The following is a 25,795-nucleotide window of genomic DNA, read 5'->3' on the forward strand; positions in this document are numbered from 1 at the left end:
ACAGGGGCGAGCTCTCTCAACCACAGTCGGGGGTGGGGAAACACTGGTTAGAAAAGAAGTTGGACATCTCGGATGTCCTGGAGTGGAAAGCCTCAACATGGAAGCAGATGCGGTGGAGGTGGAGAAATTGAGATAAAGGGATCGTGTCCCTGCAAGAGACGGGTGGGAGGAGCTGTAATTGAGGTAGCTGTGGGCGTCAGTGGGTTTGTAGAAGATGTCAGTGGATAAAGAATCTCCTGATCTGGAAAGATTGAGGAAGGAGAGAGAGAGAGGTGTCAGAGATAGTCCAAGTGAATTGGAGGGAGTCTTGGTTGTCACCATCAAAATACCCAGATGTGTGAAGATGAGTGAACTTGGGTTGGGTAGCTGAAAATATCTGCTGTTGACACTCCTTCGTAACGTACAGATTGTGATGGGCACCACGTGCCTTGTACTTTGTCTGTGTGACTTGAGCTACTCTTGTGTTATATCATATAACAGGCAATTATTCTGTTAAGGCATGGTGGTAAATTGCATGTCCCTCTTAAAGGCACAAAGTATACATTGCTATGCTTTGCTAGGCTAATTAGTGATATGACTGCTTTAGTTTAAGTGTGACTTGCAATAAATCATTTTGTGTACAGTGCTCTGCTGAAAAGTTGCTGATTATTTAAAATTCTTTGCTTGATATTTATAATAAGCTGTCAAAGGATTTTACCTGTAATTCTCTTCAGTTGATGAACATAAATTAATATTTTTTTGTTATACTTTTGCCTGCCTGGTTCATTTTTAAAAAGGGGTAAACTTTGCAATCTTCAATTGTCAACTTAATTGTGAAAATTTTCCAGTACTTTGATTTCGTCTTGTCTTATTACTTTCTCTCTTGGTTTTTAGTTGGGATGAATGGGTTCCAGAAAGCAGAGTGCTGAAGTATGTGGACACAAACCTGCAAAAGCAGAAAGAACTACAAAAGGCTAATCAGTGAGTATGTGAGCAGAACTGATAAAAGGGGAAATGGAACTATCAGCCAAGGGACTTAAGACTATTTTAGGATAAAGCCAGTCCTCTCTCAGGCTGGTTGGGTGAACAGCAATTTTTATACAGCCTCTATAACATGGTAAAATGGCTTCAGGCACTTCAGGAAGTATTATCAAATAAAATTGTAATAGAGTCACATGAAATCTGTGTCTGGATCCAAGACTCTTTGGGAAGTCTGTAAGTAAAGCAGGAATAATTAAAGGGGATGGGTGGCACAGTGATGGTGTTAGTAGAACTGCTGTCTCAGTTCTGATTTCTGGTGCTGTCCGCGTGGAGTCTGCACTTTCTCCCTGTGTGAACGTGGGTTTCCTCTAGGTCCTCCAGTTTTCGTGGATTGATTGATATGTTAATTGGCCACTGTGAAAGGCCTCTAGTGTGCAGGTGAATGATAGAAATTGGGGAGAGTTGATGGGGAAATTGGAAGAATAGAATGAAATTAGAGTATATGAGTGCTTGCTGGTCGGTGCAGAACCTGTTCCCATGTTGCATGGATGCCTAGAGCATTTATTTCCCATCTTGAACCTTAAATTTATAATTGCATTCTGTCAATAATTCTATGTAAAGCAGAAGACAGATTTGTATTTGTACAGTGGCTTTCACAACCTCTGAGTATCCCAACTTTAGAGATGGTGTATGCTTTTCAAAACATGGCCACTGTTATAGCATAATGGGCAGTTTACTTGCATTAATAAAATAGTTGAGTGTTAAGTACTGGGTAGAGCTTGCGTACTCATTGAAATATTGGCCTAGAATCTTTCACATGTTATGAGGGTGATATGATACTGTGATGAGAATTGAATGCTGCATTTCCAAGTTAAATGTGAACATAGTGATTTATAATAGAACTTTGAAGATAATGACAAGTGGATGTGGAATAGTTAATGTACAATAAATTAGTGAATCTCCTAAGTATTAATGTTGATGTTTGAGAAGTGTTTCATTTCTCTCTCGTGAATTTTTAAAGATTTTCTATTCTCTTCAGAGAGCAATGGGCAGAGGGCAAGATGAGGGGCGCTGCACCAGCCAAGAAGGCTTCCACCATGCAACAAAAGAATGTTGAAATGTAAGTGACTTGGATCGATAAATATAAGATGCTAATAAATCCATCCAGTAATTCAGGAAGATAATTTTTAGTGATAATTAGAATGTAAAATTCATCATGTTGGGGGTTTGAGGCCATTGGCATGGATGCACTTAAACAGAACCTAGATAAACGAGGGAGAAAGACTTGGAAGGAAATGTTAAATGTTTTGAGATGAAGTGGAGTGAGAAAGCTCATGCAGAGCATGAACATGGATGTTTTGTTTTGAGTGCCCAATTTCTGTGCCACAGATTCTGCAAATGAGGGCCTGGGTTAGCATCTGAAATTTAAATGTAGACTATGGTATCAGTGCTGCAGCTATTGCTTAATAATGCAGGATTTTTAAATTCTAATTGTTGCCTCTTTTCACATTTAAAATAAAAATTTCCTGGAATAGCTGGTGCATTAAGGCCACCAAGATATTCTCTTCCTTCTCTTTACATGGGTACCCAGAATTTAAAAAAAATGTAATTATATGAAAAATCAATAAAGCTGCAGTCATTGAAATCTGAAATAAAAACAGAAACAGCAGTTTTCTGTCTCGTGCATTTTCTCCGCTGATGAGATACCTCCAAAATGTTTGTAGCTTCCTGGTCTGAAGCTTCCCCTTTACCATTGTGGACTTGACTGTGTTTCATTTGCTTTCCACAACCTCTCATCCTCTCTCCTGGACTGAACAAAAACAGTTCTCCTGGTCCTTGCCTTCCATCCCACAGCCTCTACATTTAACGGATCATTGTTTTCAATTTCTGTCAGCTCCAACAAGATCCCACCACCAGGCACACATCTAGGGAATCAAACAGTCTTTCTGGATGAAAGAGCAATTTACTTGCCCTTCCAATCTAGTGTACTGTGCTTACTGTTTAGTGTCATCACCTCTACATTGGAAAAACCAAATACATACTAGGTGATTGCTTTGCAGAGTAGTGTGACTTTAAAAGAGCCACGTGGAGTCCAGGGCATTAGATGGACTGGGTCTTTATTTGGCACAAGCAGGTGGGAAGATCTGTTGGAAGGCTCTTCCTGAACTCCCCAAGTACATTGAGTGTTTATGCCCTTCAAGTACAAAGATAGCAGCAAGTGAGTAAATGCAATTTCAATTGCATATTTCACTTCAGTGTTTTGGGTGTGGACAAATAGTTGCATAGAAGTGTACATTTTACAATAGATGCATATCTTAACTCTGAAATATTCAAATAGCTTTGTTGGGACAAGGTAGTTCACACTGATGGTTTAAAAGCTTTTTGAGGACAAAACCTAGGAACCCAAAACATCCTACTTTACCACAGAATTGAGGACTGGCTTGCTGCATACACAAACATCCCACATATTGATTGACAGAACAAATGAAGCTATGACCATGTGTTAAGTGGTAAAATAGTCCATCTTGAACCTTCCTTGATCTCATTCTGGGTGTTTTGATGTAGTCCAATTAACATAACCCTTTTGTCTGTACATTTGGCCACTCTCATGGTCACGTAGGTTTCCAAAGCATCTCTTAAGTGGACTCCTACTGTGAACTGGTAGCTGCCTCCATTCACAGATATTAATGTTTATTCATGCAGCTATCCTTGTAATTTCAAAGCTGAATACTGCTTGCAGCATTTGAAAATGGTTTGAAAGTGATCCTGGGCTTCTGGTTGCCTAGTGTAATTCCCCTTCCCACTCCCTCTGTGGCCTCCTGTGCTGTTATAATGAGGCCCTTTGCAAGCCTGAGGAACAGCACCTCATCATCTTCGTCTGCGCATGTTGCAGCCTTTGGGACTATGCTGAATCCTCCAACTTCAATTAACTTGCTCTGTCTTCCTGTCTGTATTACAACTTGCCATTTCTGCCGGTCATTCATCTGTGATTTTTTTTAAGCTCAGTTTTTCTTCCTCTGTTACTATAACCAGGGCTGCTGGGCATGTCCCACATCCCTGCTGTTAGCAACGTTTAAAGTAGGCAAAGAAGCTTAATGTGCTTCTAACTGCTATGCTTGTTGATTTGGTCTTGCTCTCAGTTATTTCCTTTAACCCATCCTTCTCCCACCATCACTGCAACTGAAACTAAATTCTTTCTTTCCCACCCCTGACAGAGGGTCTTGGACCTGAAACGTTAACGCTTTCCATGGATACTGCCTGACCCGAGTGTTTCCTACATTTTCTGGTTCTATTTGCAATTATACAGTGACTTTTCTGTACCTTTTTAAACATCCCAGAGTATTTTACAACGAATGTCTACTTAAGAATGTAGGCATTTTTATAACAGTTGATTGTTGCCATTTGAATTTATGAATGGTTTTCAATTTTTTAATATACAGAACATAATCAGCAAACCAATTATCTAGATACTTGAGATGACAGTGTCTAGCATAAATTCTGATGCCAAGAACCTCCCAAAACTCGGTAGATTTCAATGGAAAACATTTGGCCTGCATTCAAGGCCTCACTTTTGTCAAAACTGAGCTGGGGATTTGGCATATGTTTTCCAGCCAGAATTGGTGGGTGGGGAGTTTAACTATTTTCCCCAAATGTCATGTTACTGAACTGCAAAGATGAAGGGAGTGGGGTGGCACCTTGATGGAACTTGCATGAGACACCTTTGCTAAAGTGTTTTGCTGCAGTGATTCCTTATTCCCTGCTGTCTTCTTTCAACATTCCTGACTCGTGATTCTCTGGCTGCCAGGTTACTTCCTAGTATCAGTATTTAGAATTGTATATGATGAATGTTAATCTTTTATCAATAGATGCAAAACAATCAAACCTAATTCATCAGTAGAGCGCAATATGCTTTCTGGAAGGATATGTTAAATAATGATCAAGGACAAAATCTCTTTATAAAGACTGGTTATAAAGGTTAGCTGCAACCTTGGCTTGCCCTTCACTATGATTGGTCAACTCTGTGAGACTGCTTGTACAACGGGACCCTACACAGCCAAAGATAAGTTCCATCAATCAAGCTATCAGGATGAAAGGGTTGACTGATTTGCAATACCCCATCTGTGCTGGAGAATCACAGGAATTCTATACTTGCAGATACTTAATGCTCTTTGGATGTGATGGTTTTCTTTCACACTTAGATAATTTCGGGACATTCTGATTTAAATATACAGAAGGAAGGTGTTGCTTGGATTGTTAAATAAACTGCTGAACTCGACTTTGAAACAGTTTCCATGAGATTTTGTCCTTGTACTGTCCAAGCAATCGGCAGTTGATCCTTGTACACAACTTAAATATGTCTAAAACATGGCTGAAAGTGTTTTAGGACCTGAGTACATTCATCTTAAGTTGATAGGTCTTGACAATTTTCATGTCAGAGGCAGTGAACGCACAAATGGTTGTTTTTAATAGGGTGATTACTGCCATTCTTTAATGAACACAGAAATCAGGGTGCTTTCCTTTGAGTTTTGGTATTCCACAATAGCTTGATGGTCATTGAGGTGTTGTGTCAACTCTATTTCCTACCACTGGTGTTGAAGATAAATAACTCATTTTATTCTTACTGGTGGCAAACTGGCCTCTTGCATGCAGAATAGCAGTGTGTTTACTCGGTGTTGAAGAAAATCCTTAGGAAGAAGGGAGAGGTGACAAATGTCCTCTGCTTGTTTCTTTGACAGTTACTGTATGAGCTATTCTTGGAACACATTCAGATCTGAATATTGCCAAGTGAAGCTTGCAATAATGTTGGTGTTTCTGTTGGAAAATTTTTGATATGAATTAGTTATAAGGAAATTAAGTAAGCATTTGCTGTGGCCCCATCACCATCCTCTTTACCTCACCCTAACATAGGCAACAGCTGCACACACATTGTCTGCATATTCCATTGGACAATATAGCAGGGGAGGATGAAAAATTCAGCTGAGGTCGCAAATATTGTTAACCTCATAGCTTAGAATCATGTTAGATGACCTGGGTTGTTGGAAAAAATCTGAAATTAGTAGAAATGTTTGATGGGCAGCAAGTTCAATAAAACTAAATATCTAAATGGAATATAAAATCATGCAGGGAAAGTGCTTTAAATGGAATTGAAGCATTTTGCATTGATTCAAGCAGGCTGAATGGACTGATTCATTTTCTGATTTGTTACATGCTAGTCAATGAGATCTGTGCCAATGGAAATGTTTCCCAAGTGAATGTTTGCTCTGACAGTCTGTTCGGTGCCAATGTCTCTGTAAAGGACATGATATTTGAGGAATGGGAAGGAGAAACAGCTCTTGCAACAGTGACATAATCCTCCTGTATCCCTAACCCACCAGAAAGCAAGTTAACAGACTATCTTGGAAGCATGATTATTTACTTGGGTAATGTGTCCATTGCAATGAAACCTTAAATTATTGATCTTGTACTAATTCCCTGAATACAGTGCAAGCTACAAACTGCCCTGCCAGTGCATTTCTAACATTTGCTGGCTTTCTATTAGAACATGTTTCGTCGTTCATGTGACTCGAATTACATTAATGTTTGGCATACAAATTAATAAACTGTTCTCTTTTTCAGAAAAACAAAGAAGAATAAGCAGAAAGGTAGGCTTGCTTAAAACTCTGATTCAAATCTTTGTTATTCTATAGAATCTTCACACAAATGACGAGATTATTGCACATCTTGAGTCAGTTCTTACCCCTGTCTGCTGTGATTAAGCTAGCTCCAGACTCTTGAGTAATAAAAACTTGAGGCTGTCACTCTTAACAAATGCAACTAAACTGAAGCCCCTATCTAGCTTCTGTATGGATGTAATAGATCCCCTGGAACTATCTTGAATAGTTTTCTGACCCTTAGCAGTGTTTGATCTCTTAATTATAATTGCATCATTGTTTCTTGTACACAAATTGATTGTAAAGTGGTAAGCGGAAAGCCAGTTAAGACAGATAAATTAAAGAAATACTGGCTGCTAAACAGAAGGTGACATTGATGCTCTTGCCACTGGAATGGCACAGGACCCATTATTACTAAATGATGCCTTGTATTTGGAATGATAGAATAACCAGTGTCCCTTTTAAAAATTTGTGACTGTAGATCCATTTTCAATGTATGTATGGCACTAACTGTAAAATGCATTGCTCGATTAATTTAGCTATAGCACTGCTATCAGTTATTGAAATGGGTGTACAAATTTTTTCATCTAAATTTTAACTTTGAGAAACATCCAGTAGTCATTTAACCATTTTCTCTGTTGTATATCCTTTTCCAAGTTCTTTGACCTGTATAATGTTGGGACATAATAGCTAAATACAGGTCTGTCATAGGTGATAGTGGTAAAAGCAGTTTGATGTGACTACTACAAGAAAAACTGCCTTAATTGATTTCTTGTTCATTTATGTTCCTGAAGAAGTACAGGAAAAAGGTCGGTGAACTGATAAATTTCTCCTAAAGCTTTCAGAAGGGCCAATGGTCTTATTTTATCAGCTTTCAAGATGTGTTGGAATTGATAGAGAGAAACCATTCTGGAGAATGCATCAATAAATAGGGCTCATTATGAATTGTGCAGAAAAACAAATGGGAGAAACATTTTCACTTGATTGTTGGGATCCCGAGGACTACCGGAAAAGATGATGAAAGCTGCTTCCAAAAATAACTTTGAAAGGGAGTTACACCTGTGTGCAAGGACAAGGAACTTCCTGGTTATGATAAAGATGGTGCTGTGGGACAAAGTGTGATGGCTCAGAGCCAGAGAGATGAATCAAATGGCAGCTTCCTCTGTTGTAGATTTCTAAGGTTCAATGAATATTTTGGTTTTGGAGTTTGGAGGATTTACAGAGTGAAGTAAGCTAACAAATATTGGATTCCTATCTTTGTAATAATCTTCAAACTACCTAAATGACACCTACTCAAATTGGCCAAGGACATTCAGGACTTATTGAAGGTGTCCTTGGAATGTGATATTCTGATGGGCACCACTTCTTCTGATGAATTTAACCACTTTCCTAAGCAGCTTGTGCAGCACTGCATCAGTATTAAATAAGCAATGACATAAATGATATTTTGGCCTCAATCTTTGACGGTCCTGCCTACAAAGTGTGTAGCTACGTAGTGGTAAACTTCAGAGGGAATAGTGATCCTCTTCATAATTGGAACATTATGGATATTTAAAAACAAAATGGTGCTATTTGGTAACAGTAAGTTGAATGTAAGTAAGTAAGCTGTTTGACTTGTTTTTTTTAGCCCCCACAGCTGGTGATGGAAGTAGCACCAGTGAAACTCCACAACCACCCAGGAAGAAAAGGGCAAGAGTGGACCCCACAATGGAAAGTGTATGTAGTTTGTTGGAATGTAACATAGCGAATGAATGTGTGCCAAACATCCAGTAGCAGCATCAGAATTTATGCTGGTATAAATTTATTACTGGTATTTGACCTCAAAATCCTGGACTTGTTACTGCATTATTACCTGGATGTAAACTGATGCATATCAGTATTGTCCTGTGGGGATGGTATACGTAATGTGTTGTATTGTCATACAGTAAAAAGAATTTTATACATTTGAAAACTGGATAGCTGCACACATACATTCAAAGTGTTGCATTTTAATGTTGGTTATTTCAGTAGTCAGTTGGCCTCCGTTCCTTCCCTTGGAGAGCTGTGTCACATTGAGCTTCCTGATTGAGATGCTAATTCCTGTAGAGCTCGAGGTTCGGCATTCAATTTTGTCTCTTGTGAGATAGCTTATCTCAATTGGAGCAGTAATTGGCAATCTGGAATAAGTGTGAGTCCATGTCACAATTTGAATCTCTTGGCTCGGATGAATAAGCATAGATGGTTTTGGCTCATGATCACTGTCCAAGGACAGTTGCAAGCAAGGGTACTTATTTGTGTGTTGGATCATGGCAGGAGAGAGGGCGTGATTTCCCCTTGCTTCACTGCTGGATCAATGCACCCAGTCTAGGATGGTTCATTGTCACTGTGAAATGGGTGGCTGGCACCCATGGTACAGTGCCTTAGAGAAAGTTAACACTTTCATCAGTTGATAGGACCTCCCAGGAGAATAAATAATGTTGTAGAGCTGCTTTTCTTAAGGGTATAATGCCATAGGAATAACAGCTAATCTTACTGATTTGATTGATTTGTTGCAACTACCTTTTATTTAGTTTTTTCATTAGTGATTTATTTAATGCAGGATATTAAGTTGAGAGATGCTCATGAATCAGTGTAATTGGTTGATTATTGTCACATGTACCGAGATGCAGTGAAAAGCTTTTGTTGCGCGTGCTGTCCAGACAGACCATTCCATACATAAATACATTGAGGTAATACAAAACAGAAAAAAAAATGCAGAATATAGCGTTGCAATTACAGAGAGTGCAGTGCAGGTAGACAAATAAAATGCAAGGGCCACAGTGAGTTAGATTGAGAGATGGAATTCATCTTTAGCATATAATAGGTCTGTTCAAGAGTCCTATAGCAGCGGGTAGAAGCTGTCCTTGAGCCTGGTGGTACATGTTCTCAGGCTTTTGTATCTTGTGCCTGATGGAAAGGGGGAGAAGAGAGAATGACTGGGGTGAAAGGGGTCCTTGATTATCTTAGCTGCTTTCCCAAGGCAGTGGGAAATGTAGACAGAGTCAGTTGTAGGGGAGGCTGATTTTTGTGATGGACTGGGCTGTGTTCACAACTCCCTGCAATTTCTTGCACTCTTGGGCAGAGCAGTTGCCATACCAAGTTGTGATAGGATGCTTTCTGTTGTGCATCTATAAAAGTTGATGAAGGTCATCAGGGATATGTCAAATTTCCTTAGCTTTCTGAGGAAGTAGAGGCATTGGTGTGCTTTCTTTGCCACAGTGTCTACATCGTTGAACCAGGACAAGCTCTTGGTGATGTTTACACCTCTGAATTTGAAGCTGTCAAGCATCTCCACCTCAGCACCATTTATACAGACAGGAGCATGTACTCTGCCCTGCTTACTGAAGTCAATGACCAGCTCTTTTGTGTTGCTGACATTGAGGAAGAGGTTGTTATCTTGACACCATGCCACCTGTCCTCCATATCAGGAGTCCAAACTTAGATTGGGTGACTGTTTTGGGGAATGCTTTTATTCATTGTGCAGATGTTATCATGAGCTTCTGGTAGCCAATGGAAGAGGGCCTGTGTGAGCAAAATGTTATTCAAGGGATATGGGTATCACTGGCCAAGCCAGCATTTGTTGCTTAACCCTAACAGCCCTGGAACTGAGAGGGTTGCTGGGCCATTTCAGAAGCATTGCTGCAGAGTCACATAGAGGTGAGACCAGATAAGGATGTCAGTACTGAACCACGTGTGTGTTACAACAATTCTGTAGATTTTTTTAAAGATAAAACTTGGATGTACTGAATTTAAATTTCCCACCTGCCATGGTGGCACGCTAACAGATCAATAATATCTTCTGGGAACCCATCCAGTAAGTTAATTACCGTGCATCTGCAGCCTGTGTGTTCCTGTTCCCTATTGATAATCGTTAATTTTCAGATGACTCCCTGACTCGGTCACTCCCTGGGGGAGAGAGAGAGAGAGAGATTTAGTTTGCCACCACTACTTTGTTTTTTTAAAAAAAATGCTTCCTGATCACCCCTGAATATTAGGCACCAAATTTAAGTAAGGATGTGAAATGTACCTATGTGACCAGGCCTCATAATTTCATCATTTCCAGTATGATTTTGGTAAAAGTTCCTGTACGCCATCACAAGGTAAAAAATATCTTTCCTAATGTGCTAACACCCATAACTAAGTGAAGTAATGCAGGATAACGTCTAATTAGATCATTGCACGGTTGTAGCATACCTTCAGCCTCGTAATTGGTACTTGATACCCATGTACTCTGGATCGGGTATGATTGGGAAAACTTACCCTGTAATTGTACTGATGAACAATGGCAATGATTGTGGGGATCCCACTTGACATGTGATGTTTGTGAATGTAAATTTTGAAAGCGCGCTGTGATATGAACAACTGGAATGCACCTCTGAGGGGGATCCTTAACTTGTTATTTCCTTGACTTCTGCAGGAGGAGACATTTATGAACAGGGTTGAAGTAAAGGTTAAAATACCAGAAGAGTTGAAACCATGGCTTGTGGATGATTGGGACCTGATCACTCGTCAAAAACAGGTTAGTGCTCTAACCATGTGCTTTAGACTAACGTGATAGAGTAAGGCTGGCTGCTACAGGGAGTAGTTAAAAGAAATTGTCAAAAAAAAATTCTGCCTTTGTGAATCTGGATCCAGTAGATAGACCATTGTGCTAACTGGAGGGTATAGAACCATAGCACAATACAGGCCCTTCGGCCCACCATGTTGTGCCGCCCTTCAAACCACACCTAAGACTATTTAACCCCTTCCTCCCACATATCCCTCTAACTTAAATTCCTCCATATGCTTACCTAACAATCTCTTGAACTTGTCCAATGTATCGGCCTCCACCACCACCCCAGGCAACACATTCCAGACACCAACCACTCTCTGGGTGAAAAACCTCCCTCTGACATCTCCCTTGAACTTCCCACTCATTACCTTAAAGCCATGCCCTCTTGATTTGAGCATTGGCGCCCTGGGAAAAGGGCGCTGGCTGTCCACTCTATCTATTCCTCTCAATATCTTATATACCTCTATCATGTCTCCCCTCATCCTTCTCCTCTCCAATGAGAACAGCCCTAGCTCCTTTAGTCTCTCCTCATAATCCATACTCTCTAATCCAGGCGGCATCCTGGTAGGTCTCCTCTGCACCCTTTCCAACGCCTCCACATCCTTCCTATAATGAGGCGACCAGAACTGGACACAGTACTCTTAAGTGTGGCCCAACCAGAGTTTTGTAAAGCTGCGTCATCCCTTTGCGGCTCTTAAACTCGATCCCACGACTTATGAAAGCTAACATCCCATAAGCTTTCTTAACTACCCTATCCACCTGCAAGGCAACTTTCAGTGATCTGTGGATATGAACCCCCAGATCCCTCTGCTCCTCTACACTACTCAGAATCTTGCCATTTACCCTGTACTCCACCTTGGAGTTTGTCCTCCCAAAATGTACCACCCCACACTTCTCTGGATTGAACTCCATCTACCACTTGTCAGCCCAGCTCTGCAACCTATCGATATCCCTCTGTAAGCTTCGACAGCCCTCCGCACTATCCACAACACCACCAATCTTTGTGTCATCTGCAAACTTGCTAACCCAGCCTTCCACCCCCTCATCTAAGCCATTAATAAATATCACAAAAAGTAGAGGTCCCAGAACTGATCCCTGCGGGACACCACTAGTCCCAGCCCTCTAATCTGAATGCACTCCCTCCACCACAACCCTCTGCTTTCTACAGGCAAGCCAATTTTGAATCCACATGGCCAAGCTTCTCCGGATCTCTTGGCCTCTGACCTTCTGTAGAAGCCTACCATGTGGAACCTTGTCAAACGCCTTACTAAAATCCATGTAGACCACATCCACTGCACTACCGTCATCAATCTTCCTGGTCACCTCCGTTCTAAAGTAAAAGAACATGAGTGTGGAAGTTTTCAGGTAGGTATTGTTATTGTTTAGCATGTATTGCCTTTCTCATTGTGACTTGGGTTCAGACTCTTCTCAGACTAATGCACTGGAGTTTCATTCTCTGTAAACCTCGTGGAAAGACCGTACAGCCTAACATGGACAAATCGGATTAGCATAGATGGTTATCGCTTTGGCACGGAAGAGGTGGGCCTATTGGCCTATTTCTTCACTGTGAAATTCTAATTTGCAGACACATTTTACTTACGAGATGGTAGAAATATGCAACACGTTGGTTGCAATTCTTTGACATTTTGCTTTGTTCTACCTGTTGGTATATTTGAGGCACTGTCTGTAAGACATAAGCCACTAGTTTTCCAATAAGTTGTAAAACTGCATTACATTTTAAAAATTGTTACTGCACTCTTTTTGCATTGAAGAAAAGTAATTATTTCTATGGTTGTATAAATAATGGATCTGATTATTGAACCACAAATTTGTTCGTGGTTAGGATTCTAAATATAACTGGAATTATTAAGTAATGGTTTATTGTTGTCACTTGTACCAAGGTACAGTGGAAAAACTTGTCTTGCATACCGTTTGTACAGATCATTACATTGAGGTAGGACAGGGTAAAAACAATAACAAAATACAAGCTAAAGTTCACAGCTACAGGGAAGTGCATTGCAGGTAGACAATAAGGTGCAAGGTCATAACAAAGTAGATTGTGAGGTAAAGAGTCCATCTCATCGTATAAGGGAACCGTTCAATTGTCTTATCACAGTGGGAGAAAAGCTGTCCTTAAGTCTGGCGGTATGTGCCCTCAGGCTCCTGTATCTTCTGCCTGATGGGAGAGGGGAGAAGAGAATGACCCGGGTGGGTAGGGTCTTTGATTATGCTGGCTGCTTCACCAAGGCCGTGAGAGGTATAGAATCCATGGAGGGGAAGCTGGTTTCCGTGATGCGCTGGGCTGTGTCCACTACTCTCTGCAGTTTCTTGTGGTCCTGGGCAAAGCAATTGCCATACCAAGCCGTGATGCATCCAGATAGGATGCTTTCTATGGTGCATCGATAAAAGTTGGTGAGTGTCAAAGGGGACATGCCAAATTCCTTTAGCCTCCTGAGGAAGTAGAGGCGCTGGTGAACTTGGCTGTGGAATCTACGTGGTTGGACTAGCACAGGCTACTGGTGATCTTCACTCCTAGGAACTTGAAGCTCTCAACCTTCTCAACCTCGGTACCATTGATGTGGACAGGTACATGTACACTGCCCCCTTTTCTGAAGTCAATGACCAGCTCCTTTTGCTGACATTAAACGAAAGGTTGTTGTCATGACACCATGTCACTAAGCTCTCTATCTCCATCCTGTACTCTGACTCATCGTTATTTGAGATACGGCCCACTACGGTGGTATCATCTGCAAAGTTGGAGCAGAATCTGGCCACGCAGACTTGAGTATATAGAGTAGAGTAGAGGGCTGAGGATGCAGCCTTGTGGGGCACCAGTGTTGAGAATAATTGTGCTGGAGGTGTTGTTGCCTATCCCTGCTGATTGCGGTCTGTTGGTCAGAAAGTCAAGGATCCAGTTGCAATGGGAGGTGTTGAATCCCAGGTCTCGGAGCATGGTGATGAGTTTGCTTGGAATTATAGTCGAATTGATAGTCTGTTATATTTAGTAATTGAGAATGAGTGTTGTAGGTTTATATTGATCAACATTCTAACCAGAAATCATTTCTCTTAAAGCTGTTTCACTTGCCTGCTAAAAAGAATGTCGACACTGTTCTGGAAGAGTATGCCAACTACAAAAAGTCACGTGGGAACACTGACAATAACAAGTAAGTGAATTTTTCTTTGCAGTCTTGTATAATTTAGCCTAGAAACACTGGAATGTCATTGGGTTCTTTTGCTGATCCTTAGATAGGAACACCAGTGAAACAGACTAATAATGGCTACTTGGACCTTCTCAGGAGCTCCCTTTCTCCTGGTTTCCCTTGCGATGACAGGGATAGCAATCTTGAAAATGAAAATGTCCTGTGGCATCCCGAGGTGTTCTGAAACGGCTGGCCCATTGAGTCGACTATCAGTGACCATTCTGTGAATCTGTTCCAGATTTTATCAGCTTAGATGAACGGTTTTGCTTGAAAGCAAAAGGAGTATCAGATGGTTATATTTTGTCTTTTTAAAAGCAAACCAAAAAAAATTGCTACGAGCACTTAACAGGCCAGGAAGCATCTGAGGAGTGAGAAATGATAACATTTTATGTTGTTTGGCTTTCATCAGAGCTAAAATAAAGGTGGATGTGATTACAACATGCACTGTCAGTCTGCCATAGTGGATTACACATTCGGTTGAATGGACATAGCTAATTATTTACCTTGGAGCTACTTTACTGCACTAACTTCATATTTTGATTCTTCCATTGATCACTCTTGCTCACCCCTGAATATGCGTAGCAGCAACCTCCACGGCAATCTCGGGTAGATAACGCCAAGGATTTCCTGCCTTCTGTGTGAAGAGAATTCTTATCTATCCTGAATGCCTGGCCCCTTTTTTCCTTTTTGAGATCTCTGGCTTTGGACACCAGAGCTCTGCGACTATCCTATCAAGCTCTTAATGTATTTCTGCATGATCACTTATGATCCTTTGAGAAAGTATGCAGGATTTCTGTCCACTCCATGAAGACCGACACAAAATGTTTGTTTACTTTCTCTGCCATTTCTTTATTTTCCAATATTGTTCTGATTCAGTCAGTTAGGGACTGACATTACTTCTTAGCTTTCATCTTTGCTTCTTGCTCACCCACTCTCCTGATTTCCTTTCCTTATCAATGCCTTGTTCCTCCTTTGTGCAATTCTGAAATTATCTCAGATTTATTTGATCCAAACCACAGCTGGATTAATATTCTGATGAATTCTTATTTGGGAATTGTTGTGAACAGTATGGTCCTGAATGGATTGGGTTGCTTCTGATGTAAGAACATCAGAAAATGATTCAGTCAATTAGCCCCTCCCACTTGCTCCACCTTTCATTAAGATCATGGCTGATTCAGTCTTGGCCTCAACACCACTCGTATATCCCTTGGCTCCCTTTTTGTTTGAATGTTTGTCAGTCTCCATCTTGAATTCAATTGCTCCACCTCCGCAGTTCTCTGGGATGGTGAATTCCAAGGTTCACGAACCCTCTGAGAACAAATTTCTCTTCCGCTATATTAAATGGGTGCCCAATTTCAAAAAATTATGCCCCCTAAGTCTAGGAAACCCTTGTTTCCTAGACTCCACATCAACCTTGTGTCATATCCCATCATCTTGGGATTGCTCTGGTACCTTGATTTGTTTTCTTTGTCATAAACTGATTTAATAGAATTCTGCTGGTTGCTCAGTTCTGATTTTTTTTCATTTTTAGGGAATATGCTGTTAATGAAGTAGTTGCAGGAATAAAGGAATACTTCAATGTGATGTTGGGGACTCAACTGCTGTACAAATTTGAGCGGCCACAATATGCAGAAATCCTGGCTGATCATCCAGATGCATCCATGGCACAGATTTATGGAGCACCACATCTCCTTCGGTTGTTTGGCAAGTTCAATTTAGCTCTCTGAATTGGTTTTACTCTGTGCAAAGTCTTCACTGTCTTTCTCCATTCTGCAGAAGGTGGTACTTATGTGTTGGGGATGATTACTGCCCTCTGCAACTCAGTTTGTCACTCCTCGTTTGAAGATGGGCAGCAACTATTAGAATTCCAAGCACAACTTAGTCTAATCCTGTCATGATCCAAGGAAAGAATTTCTGAGAAATGACTTGCATTTGTATGGTTCATTTGATGGACTCAATCATCAATTAGAGTTTTCTCAATCATCAATTAGTTTTTTTGAAGTCATTGTGAGAAACACAAAGCTCAATTTATGTAGAGCAAAATCTCCCCAAAAAATTAGTGATGTGGTAATGGTTATATAATCCATTTTTGGTGACGTACTTGAGATTTTTCCCTGGAGAATATTTCTCCTCTTCTTCGAAAGCTGTCATAAGATATCTTTAGTCACATGTACATCGAAACACACAGTGAAATGCATCTTTTGCGTAGAGTGTTCTGGAGGCAGCCCGCAAATGTCACCACGCTTCCGGCGCCAACATAGCATGCCCACAACTCCTAACCCATACTTGGAATGTGGGAGGAAACAGGAGGAAACCCACGCAGACACGGGGAGAACGTACAAACTCCTTCCAGACAGTGGCTGGAATTGAACCCAGGTCGCTGGTGCTGTAATAGCGTTATACTAACTGCTACACTACCGTGCCTGCCTTCTTTTACTCCCTTGGTATTACATGATGGTCATAGATGAGGCTGGCATTTGTAAGTGAGCACTTCCATGAAATATGCGAGATAACAACTAGGAAGAAAGGTTGGGGTTGACCTTTTTGCTGATTAGGATTGCAGTGAATTAATTCAACTGTCCACAGTTGATATATTTTTGACCCAAATGAAAGATTTAAGAACTATCCTGAGGAACATTGCAAACCCCTGCAAACGATGACGGTCTGGATTGGGATCAAGGAACAAGATTGCAATGCTGCTTCTCTTCAAGTTCTGGTCCATAATCCTCCAGCTGATTCATGGCAGAACTGTGGTGTTTTGGATTTCTATTTGCATCCAGTTAGGAAGGTTTATTTGCCAATTATGCCAATAATAAACATCAATTTCATCTAATCTGATTCCTTCCCTAGCTCCTCTTCCTGAACCCCACCCCAGTCATTCCACCCTCAAGTTGGCAACTTGAAGTGCTGCAAGTGTGCTGGCTTCACTTGTATCCCCTTCCCTGCCACTCTGGCTTCATGGTTAATTGTAGTTGGTTAATCCAGATGCAGTTTTCATTACCTTGCTCCCAATGCCAGCAGGCTTTTCTCTTTCCTCCTAATGATAGGTCTTTTTTTTTCTTTTTGTCACCTGGTGCATTTCCAGTAATGACACCAACAGTGCATCCTGATATCTCTGTAATAGCTTAATACATATGCAACCTTTTTAATTATATAAAACAATTTGGACTGTTGATGGAATGGCTCAGGAAAGCTAGATATTTATTATTAAATTTCACGACTGACTAAGCTGTTTAATTAAAAAAAAATTGTGATAGGGATTTGTTGGGAAATGAAGCTGAATTGCAAATGGTCAAGGTATCTTTGAGGGAGAGAGGCAGGAGAATGAGAGTTACGTCAATGCCTAATCTTTTTTATATAATAAGACCTCTTCTGCAAAGGTCCAGAACTGGCTGGTTCACTGGTGGCTCATTACGGAGTTGAAAAGCTGAGCCAGAAGAGCATGACGGCACAAGAGTAAGAACGAGGTGCAGTTTCAGATTGCCCTAGGTTCTGATGGTGGTTCCACTTGTAGATGTTTATCAATGACTTACAAAAGTTGTTTCAGCACCTTCCAAATGTACAACCTCTGCCTAGAAGGGCAAGAATAACATCAACTCTTGAGTCTCACTGTTCTGGTCACTTTATTTATTCTTGCTGGTTCAACTTCCTTGAACCTAGCTGCTTGGAGGCATTGTGGGGTACACATATGACAGCAGCTCATCACCATTTTGAGAGTGATTATAATGGGCACCATTTGCTGGCCTTTTCACTGGTACTTAGGCATTTTTTTTAAATCTGGAGCTTCCCTACTGTAAGGTTTCAGTACAGGACACAAGTGATGATCCTCTATCAGTAAATTAGCCATTCCACACTCTGACTGTTCACACCATTTTGCTAATGTACTTGAGCCTTTTGAACCTTAACTACAAGTCCTTGTTATCCACGAAAGATAAGGGTATGGACTGCTGACAAATAACTTCTTTTAAAAAAAAGTTGATAACATGACTTTGTAACCAGTACAACTCAAATAAATACAAATATCCCCTATAATGTTCTGAAAGCATTAAGACATTAATAAACATATTAAAATCTTTAAATACATAACAGGAAATGATGTCAGCTAAAAGCTACTTAAATTGAATGTATTGATACTTGCAAGCAGTCACCATTTTGAAGTCACAAGGTAAACAAAGACTGCTGTCTACTTGAACAGTGCACAGGTGGGATCCACTTGACACAGGTGGTCTGCAAACTGATCACCCTATTTATATACACATTAATTGGTTCCTAAAGGTGTCTGCTTATTTAAAAAAAATTCAAGATGGACTGGGGCCAATCTCGCAAATATGTGGATCTGTGGTCAGCAAATCTGCTGCTAATGTGGACTGAGTATATAATTTCACTGTGGAGAGAAACAAGGAGAAAATTGCATTCATTTCCTTTAGAGTGCAAAATTCTAAACATCTGGATTTGATGCCTTTCATTGGTTTGGAGCCTACCCTGTCAACTGAATTAGGTGGTTAGGCCTCCAAGTCTAAAATTCTCCCAAGGTTAGTTCTGACGCCAGCTTTAACGGTAAAATGGTGTGACTTCTATTTACATTAAGTCAACCAAGTTGCACAATGGCACATGTAGCACAGAAACAAGCAGTGAATGAAAGTTAAAAATCTTGAAGTAGAAACGGGCAGCTTTGTTTTGTTGAACCTTGTCCCAGTTGATTCTGCGCTAGAGCATTTTAGAGAACTTGCATTCACTTGGTCAAATGGAGATGCGTATGACAGTGAGTGTTTCCACACAAAATATCTTCATTGTGGTGTTGCCAGTAATTTAATGTGTGACGATAATAGCAGAGTAATAAAGGATAATAGAGGCTCTATCTATCAGGGAGGGATGTACAAAGTAGGGCTTGTTCTAGAAAACTCTGGGTTGACCTGACCACTTTCATATCATGAAAGGATTTGATTGGGTTGGTGCAGAGATGTTTCAGTGCGGGCGAGACTGGATCAAGGGACTGTAAATATGTCGCCACTAATAAATCCAATAGGGATTGAGAAGAATTAGTACCCAATGAGTGCTGAGAATCAGAATCAGGTTTATTATCACTGACTTATTTGACGTGAAATTTGTTGTTCTGCGGCAGCAGTACAGGGCAAAGACATAAAATTACTGTAAATTACAAAATAGGTAGTGCAAAAAAAGGAGTAACGAAGTAGTGTTCATGGACCATTTAGAACTCTGATGGCGAAGGGGAAGGGACTGTTTCTGAATCGTTGAGTGTGGGTCTTCAGGCTCCTGTACCACCACCTCCCCAATGGTGGTAATGAGAAGAGGGCACATCCTGGATGGTGAGGGTCCTTAGTGATGGATGCCGCCGCCTTGAGGCACTGCCTCTTGAAGATGTCCTCGATGGTGGGGAGGGTTGTGCCCGTGATGGAGCTGGCTGAGTCTACAACCCTCTGCAATTTCTTGTGATCCTGTGCATTGGAGCCTCCATATCAGGCAGTGATGCAACCAGTCAGAATGCTCTCCACTGTACATCTATAGAAATTTGTAAGGGTCTGGTGACATAACGAATCTCCTCAAACTCCTAACGAAGTAGAGCCGCTGGCGTGCCTCCTTTGTGATTGCATCAACATGTTGGGCCCAGGATAGATCCTCTGAGATGTTGATGCCCAGGAACTTTAAGCTGCTCACCCTTTCCACTGATGACCCCTGACCAGGACTGGTGTGTGTTCTCCTGACTTCCCCTGTTAGAATTTGCTAACAGGGAATGTGAATAACAGCATTTAGATAAATAAATATATAGTGGAATTGGAGACCTTGAGGAGGATACTGATGTTGAGCATGGGCCAAATGGGTTGATCAGCCTGCTTTTGTTCTGTGAATAATCTAACACTACTCTCTAAAGTCTACCTTCTCTCTAACAGTGCGAATAGGAGCAATGCTAGCCTACACACCTTTGGATGAGAAGAGTTTGGCCTTGCTGCTAAATTACTTGCACGATTTCTTGAAGTAAGTAGAATTTCTAAATGCTCAAAGCCTTTTTTAAAAAAAAACATGCTGGACAATGGGGTGAGTCTCTTCTGGGCTGTAAATTGCCTAGGCTGCAGAAATAAGCTGTTTCTGAATCATTGAATGTGGGTCTTCAGGTTCCTGTACCTCCTCCCCGATGGTAGTAACGAGAAGAGGGCATGTCCCAGAAGTTGAAGGTAATTGAAATTTTGAGCAAGTACAGACCATAGAACAATACAGGCCCTTCGGCCCACCATGTTGTGCCGACCTTCAAACCACTCCTAAGACTAACTAACCCCTTCCTCCCACATATCCCCCATTTTAAATTCCTCCATATGCTTATCTAACAATCTCTTGAACTTGACCAACGTATCAGCCTCCACCACCACCCCAGGCAGCGCATTCCATGCACCAACGACTCTCTGGTTTAAAAACCTCCCTCTGATGTCTCCCTTGAACTCCAGCCTCACGCCCCCCCCCCCCCCTCAGTTACCTTAAAGCCATGCCCTCTTGTTTTGAGCATTGGTGCCCTGGGAGGCGCTGCCCATCCACTCTATCTATTCCTCTTAATATTTTGTATACCTCTATCATGTCTCCCCTCATCCTCCTCCTCTCCAATGAGTAAAACCCTAGCTCCTTTAGTCTCTCCTCATAATCCATACTCTCCAATCCAGGCAGCATCCTGGTAAATCTCCTCTGCACCCTTTCCAACACCTCCACATCCTTCCTATAATAAGGTGACCAGAACTGGACACTGTACACAGTACACAGACCTAGGAAGGTGTTAAGGATGGGAGAGTGTGGTAGTGAAGAACAGATGTAGGATGTCTATAATAAAGCGAAAGGTTGGCAGATTAAGGGGAAACGCAGTTAAATTGCAAAAGAATTCTTTCCACTTTAAGAGTAACTTGCAAATGGAATTTAACACCACATAGATGAAGCAAAGGGGGTAATGGTGCGGGACAAAGGGTGTGAATGGACAAGTTAAGGAACAAAAGCAGGGTGCAAAGGAATGTAAATAGAGCAGTATGGCTGGTGACAGAGGACAAAGCCTTGGAAACGTGGCTAAACTCATCTTGTGACCGTGGCAGAGAGTGGTGAGAAGGTCACAAACGACACACCTTTCTAAATAATTAATTGGGATTTCCCTTTGTAGTACTTGATGTGGAGAGATTGTAGAAAGAAGTTTGTGGGTTAAATCAAAATTTTGCAGGAACTTGAGGGGAAACAAAGTTAAATTGCAAAAACAAAGAACAAACTGCTGGAGGAACCTTCCGTTCCCTCCCCCCCCACCCACCCACCTAAATTCCCCCTTTCACCTGGGCTCACCCATCACCTGCCAGCCTGTGCTCCTCCCCCTCCCCTGACCACCTTATTCTGCCTTCTGCCCTCTTCCTTTCCAGTCCTGATGAAGGGTCTCGACCCGAAACATTGACTTTATTTCCCTCCATAGATGTTGCCTGACCTTCTGAGTTCATTTTGTGTGTGTTGCTGGAGGAACTTAGCAGGTCAGGAAGCATCTGTAGAGGGAAATGGAGAGTCAACGTTTTGGGTGGAGACTCTTCATCTCTCGAGGAGGCTATTCGCCACTCGAGCTGACCTGCATTGTTTGATCGTGGCTGATTTAAATCAAGTTACATACCCTCCTTGATTCCAAGGTCTTAATACACCTGCCAAACAAAAATTGTTGGAAACTTGAAACAAAAACAGGGAATTCTAACATACTCAAACCTGGGAGCATGTAAGGGAAAATGCTTTTGCTCCATTTTGAAGTTTTCAATTGATATCTCTGGCTCGACAGCTTTTTATGGGGGGGGGGGGGGGGTGCGGAGGATGTTGGGAGCACCAGGTTTGGACAGAGCTTGCAGATACAGTGTAAACGCAGGCTGAATTGGAGTCTTTATCACCCTTAAATACCCAATTTATATGATGCAAGTTTAGCGCATCTGAAATTGCCTCGGGCAAACTCAATTTGGAGTATGAATGCATCTGAGAATTTTGTGTATTCTTGATAAAGAACAAGTTGAGGAATAATTTCACTTTGGTTAACTGGAGTCCCAAAGACACATTTGCAACTGCTGTACAGTTAGGGGCTTCACTTGCTCTTGGACCAGGAATTGTTCCCTTTATGATTGGATTGGTTTGCAGAGGCTGAGCACTGAAGGAAAGTTAAGTAATATTGTCTTGGCCCTTCATTTGAACCAGATCCTTGTAATTTGGGCAATCTGTTAGAGTTTCATAATGTCTTTTTTCCCAGGGTTGGGGAATCAAGATGGTAAGAGGGAAAAGATTTAATAGGAACTTGAGGGGCAACTTTTTTTTTACGCGGAGGGTGGTATGTATATGGAATGAGCTACAAGAGGAAGTGGTTGAGGCAGGTACAGTAACAACTTTTAAAGGACAGGTACATGGATAGGAAAGGTTTAGAGGGATATGGGCTAAATGCAGACAAATGGGACTAATTTGGATGGGCATTTGGTCAGCATGGATCAGTTGGGCCAAAGGGCCTGTTTCAGTGCTGTACGTCTGAGAATGAAATAGCTCAGAAGGACACCATTTAACAAGTCTGCTTGTACTGGCTGTTTGATAGAGAACTAATTTGCCTCACTCCCCTACAATTTGGTTGAGATGTTGAGGTTCCAAAGAAACTTGGAGAATATGGAGCAGGCAAATTGGGGTGTCTCAAACCATTCTGGTAGCTTTGAATTACCATTCATAACTCCATAATTTCTTCAACCCCACATCACCTTTAGGTACTTGGTGAAGAACGCTTCAAGTCTCTTCAGTCCAAGTGATTATGAAGTGGCACCACCAGAATATCATCGAAAGGCCGTGTGACTTTGCTGCCAGTAATTTCATCCTTTGGTAATTGTTTTCTTTCTGCATTTAACTTTTTTTGTAACCAATTAACAATGCAGCAGTTTCCACTGGTACCTGCAACAACGAGGTCCCAAATGTAATTTATAAACCATTTTAGTGGATTTTTACCATTGACGGTTATTCATCCCCTTGTAGTCTTTTTGGGAAGTGGAGTGTAGGTAGTGGGGAAAATTGGTGTAGAGTAAACCAAATACTTTAGTTCCTGAATGATTTGCTTTTATCCGTGGATAGAAGCATTTAAAGACATTTTAAATCATGGTTCTGTTGTAAACGTCCAGTTTCTCCTTATCAGTTGTATCGTAGGCCTGGTTTTGGCCGATGAACCATTTTTGAACAAGTTCCATGATAGGCAAAAACTAGTTGTAATTTTTCAGCTCTTGATTACATAAGAAGCTGGGTTTTAACTGTATCATGTGCTGCATGTGAATTTTTATCCTGTTTGTGGAAAATACATTTAACAGTAGAGATTTTTTTTGTAAAAATGCTTAATACCAATGGAGAATGGAAGCGGTTTCCATTCCAACATATTCATCCCTGAGAAGGAAGAAAATTACTGTATAAAAAAAAAAGAGCTTTGAAAAGTAAATTCTTTTGGCGGGAAAGAAGAAACATTTTTCTTCCTTCTCTGCTGAAGGTGCTGATCTCACTGGGGTGCAACAATACTCCACACATTTTGAGCAGTGCTCTCTCATTGTTCTGCGATGGTTGTTTCTCATGTGTGAGCCATATCATGGGCACGCAAAACCAGCTCCAAAGTCATTAAACAGCATTCAAGTCAGAACCCTGGCTGGCAGTCTTCTGTGGCTACTTGGGTTGAAACCAGTTAGCCCAGAATGGGAGTTCTTCCCTGTTGTGTCTTGACCTACGTAACAGGTAGTCTGTGCAACCCACAAGCTCATTGGGGAAGGGTGATATATTGTTTCCTCAAACTTTGTGCAGAACTAACTTCTGTTGAAACTTGCTGGTTAATCAGAGCATACTTTGCTGAAAGTCTTACTATAGTGATGCAGCAAACAGCTGATCGACCTCCTCGCCAACCTGCACAGAGGACTGCAGGGAATCACAAAAGAATTGTCAAAAACCTGTGCACGGCACTGGGGGAGTGGGACAGAGCAGCCTAACCATTGTACTACTCAAGAACCCTCCATTCCCGCACAAATTGTACATAGGAAAGCCCTGTGGCCACCAGTGACAAGAGTGAGTTCACCAGGAAGGACAAAGTGGGAGATTCTACCAGAAAAATACATTGCCATCCCTGGTACATTTGGCTTTGTACAGGAAGCAGGGCTGTCACTCTACAACATAACTTCAATAAAAGGATCTTTTCTGGAGTCAATCTTCCCAAAGATGCAGAGTTATGTAAAATAATCTTCTGTTTTTTTAGATTCTTACCTGCATTTGTATTTGATAATGTTGTACAATATTTAAATTTATGTTCATTTTTATACAATCTGTTACAAGTAATCTGTGGACTTTTCAAAGTCTGTTTTTGTGTATTGAAGACTGGGCAATTCTGAGAACTTGTCCATTCTGATGATCACTTTCAACATGCATCAGAACTCGGTGGTTGTGCCTGGTGTTTGTGTATATAAAAATAATTGCATCCTTGTGTTTGTATATTCCAGTAAAATGTTGAATGATGTTTTGTTTCATGAGTGCTCTTTGTGGGTAGTTTGGGGGGGGGGGTGGGCCAGTAAAAGGAATGTAAAGCCACTATTGGGCAGTAGTGTAGCGGTTAGTGTAACGTTATTACAGCGCCAGCCACCCGGGTTCAGTTCCCGCCGCTGTCTTGAAGGAGTTTGTACGTTCTCCCCGTGTTTGCATGAGTTTCCTCCGGGTGCTCTGGTTTCCTCCCACATTCCAAAGACCTACAGGTTAGGAAGTTGTGGGCATGCTAAGTTGGTGCCAGAAGCGTGGCGACACTTGCGGGCTGCCCCCAGAACACTCTACGCAAAAGATGCATTTCACTGTGTGTTTTGATGTACATGTGACTAATAAAGATATCTTAAAATGTTACTTAAGTATTCAGGAGTAAATAAGGCAGGGAGTGTGGTCTAGATCACAATTCAATAAGACCATTAGTGATCCTCTCACTTACCTTCACTTCCTATGGGCTCTCATTCTCTTGGGTTCCATGATGCTAAAAAATCTGTTTAGAATGTGGAACAGTACAGCACAGGACGGGCCCTTTGGCCCACTGTGTTATGCCAACCTATATAAAGCTACCCCACGATCAATCTAACCCTTCCCTCCATTTTTCTTACATCCATGTGCCTATCCAAGAGTATTTTAATGTTCCTATTGTATCAGTCTCTACCACCACCCATGGCTGTGTGTTCCAAGCATCCACCACTCTTGTACTTTCTAAAAAAAAACTACTTCTGACATCTCCCCTAAACTTTCCTCCACTCACCTTAAACAGATGTCCTCTGGTATTGGCCATTGCTGCCCTGGGATGCAGGTGCTGGCTGTCCATTCTTATCCCCCTCATAATCTTATACACTTCGATCCGGTCACCTCACATCCTATGTCACTCCAAA

General features: G+C 41.4%; 1 protein-coding gene across 3 annotated transcripts in view; it reads left to right on the forward strand.

Annotated features, from left to right (window-relative positions):
- Positions 1-24,897, forward strand: part of morf4l1 (mortality factor 4 like 1) — a 45,082-nt gene extending 20,185 nt beyond the window's left edge. For all 3 annotated transcript variants that reach the window (XM_052040612.1, XM_052040609.1, XM_052040611.1), the window contains 9 exons: positions 874-960; positions 2,000-2,080; positions 6,577-6,602; positions 8,239-8,327; positions 11,047-11,148; positions 14,254-14,345; positions 15,913-16,085; positions 20,291-20,375; positions 23,129-24,897. In XM_052040612.1, coding sequence (XP_051896572.1) covers positions 874-960; positions 2,000-2,080; positions 6,577-6,602; positions 8,239-8,327; positions 11,047-11,148; positions 14,254-14,345; positions 15,913-16,085; positions 20,291-20,375; positions 23,129-23,213 — 820 coding nt within the window. In that variant the 3' untranslated portion in view covers positions 23,214-24,897. The remainder of the gene's footprint in view (positions 1-873; positions 961-1,999; positions 2,081-6,576; positions 6,603-8,238; positions 8,328-11,046; positions 11,149-14,253; positions 14,346-15,912; positions 16,086-20,290; positions 20,376-23,128) is intronic.
- The last annotated feature ends 898 nt before the right edge of the window (positions 24,898-25,795 follow it).

The sequence above is a fragment of the Pristis pectinata genome, chromosome 28, assembly GCF_009764475.1.
Source record: "Pristis pectinata isolate sPriPec2 chromosome 28, sPriPec2.1.pri, whole genome shotgun sequence".
In the NCBI taxonomy this organism is placed as follows: domain Eukaryota; kingdom Metazoa; phylum Chordata; class Chondrichthyes; order Rhinopristiformes; family Pristidae; genus Pristis; species Pristis pectinata.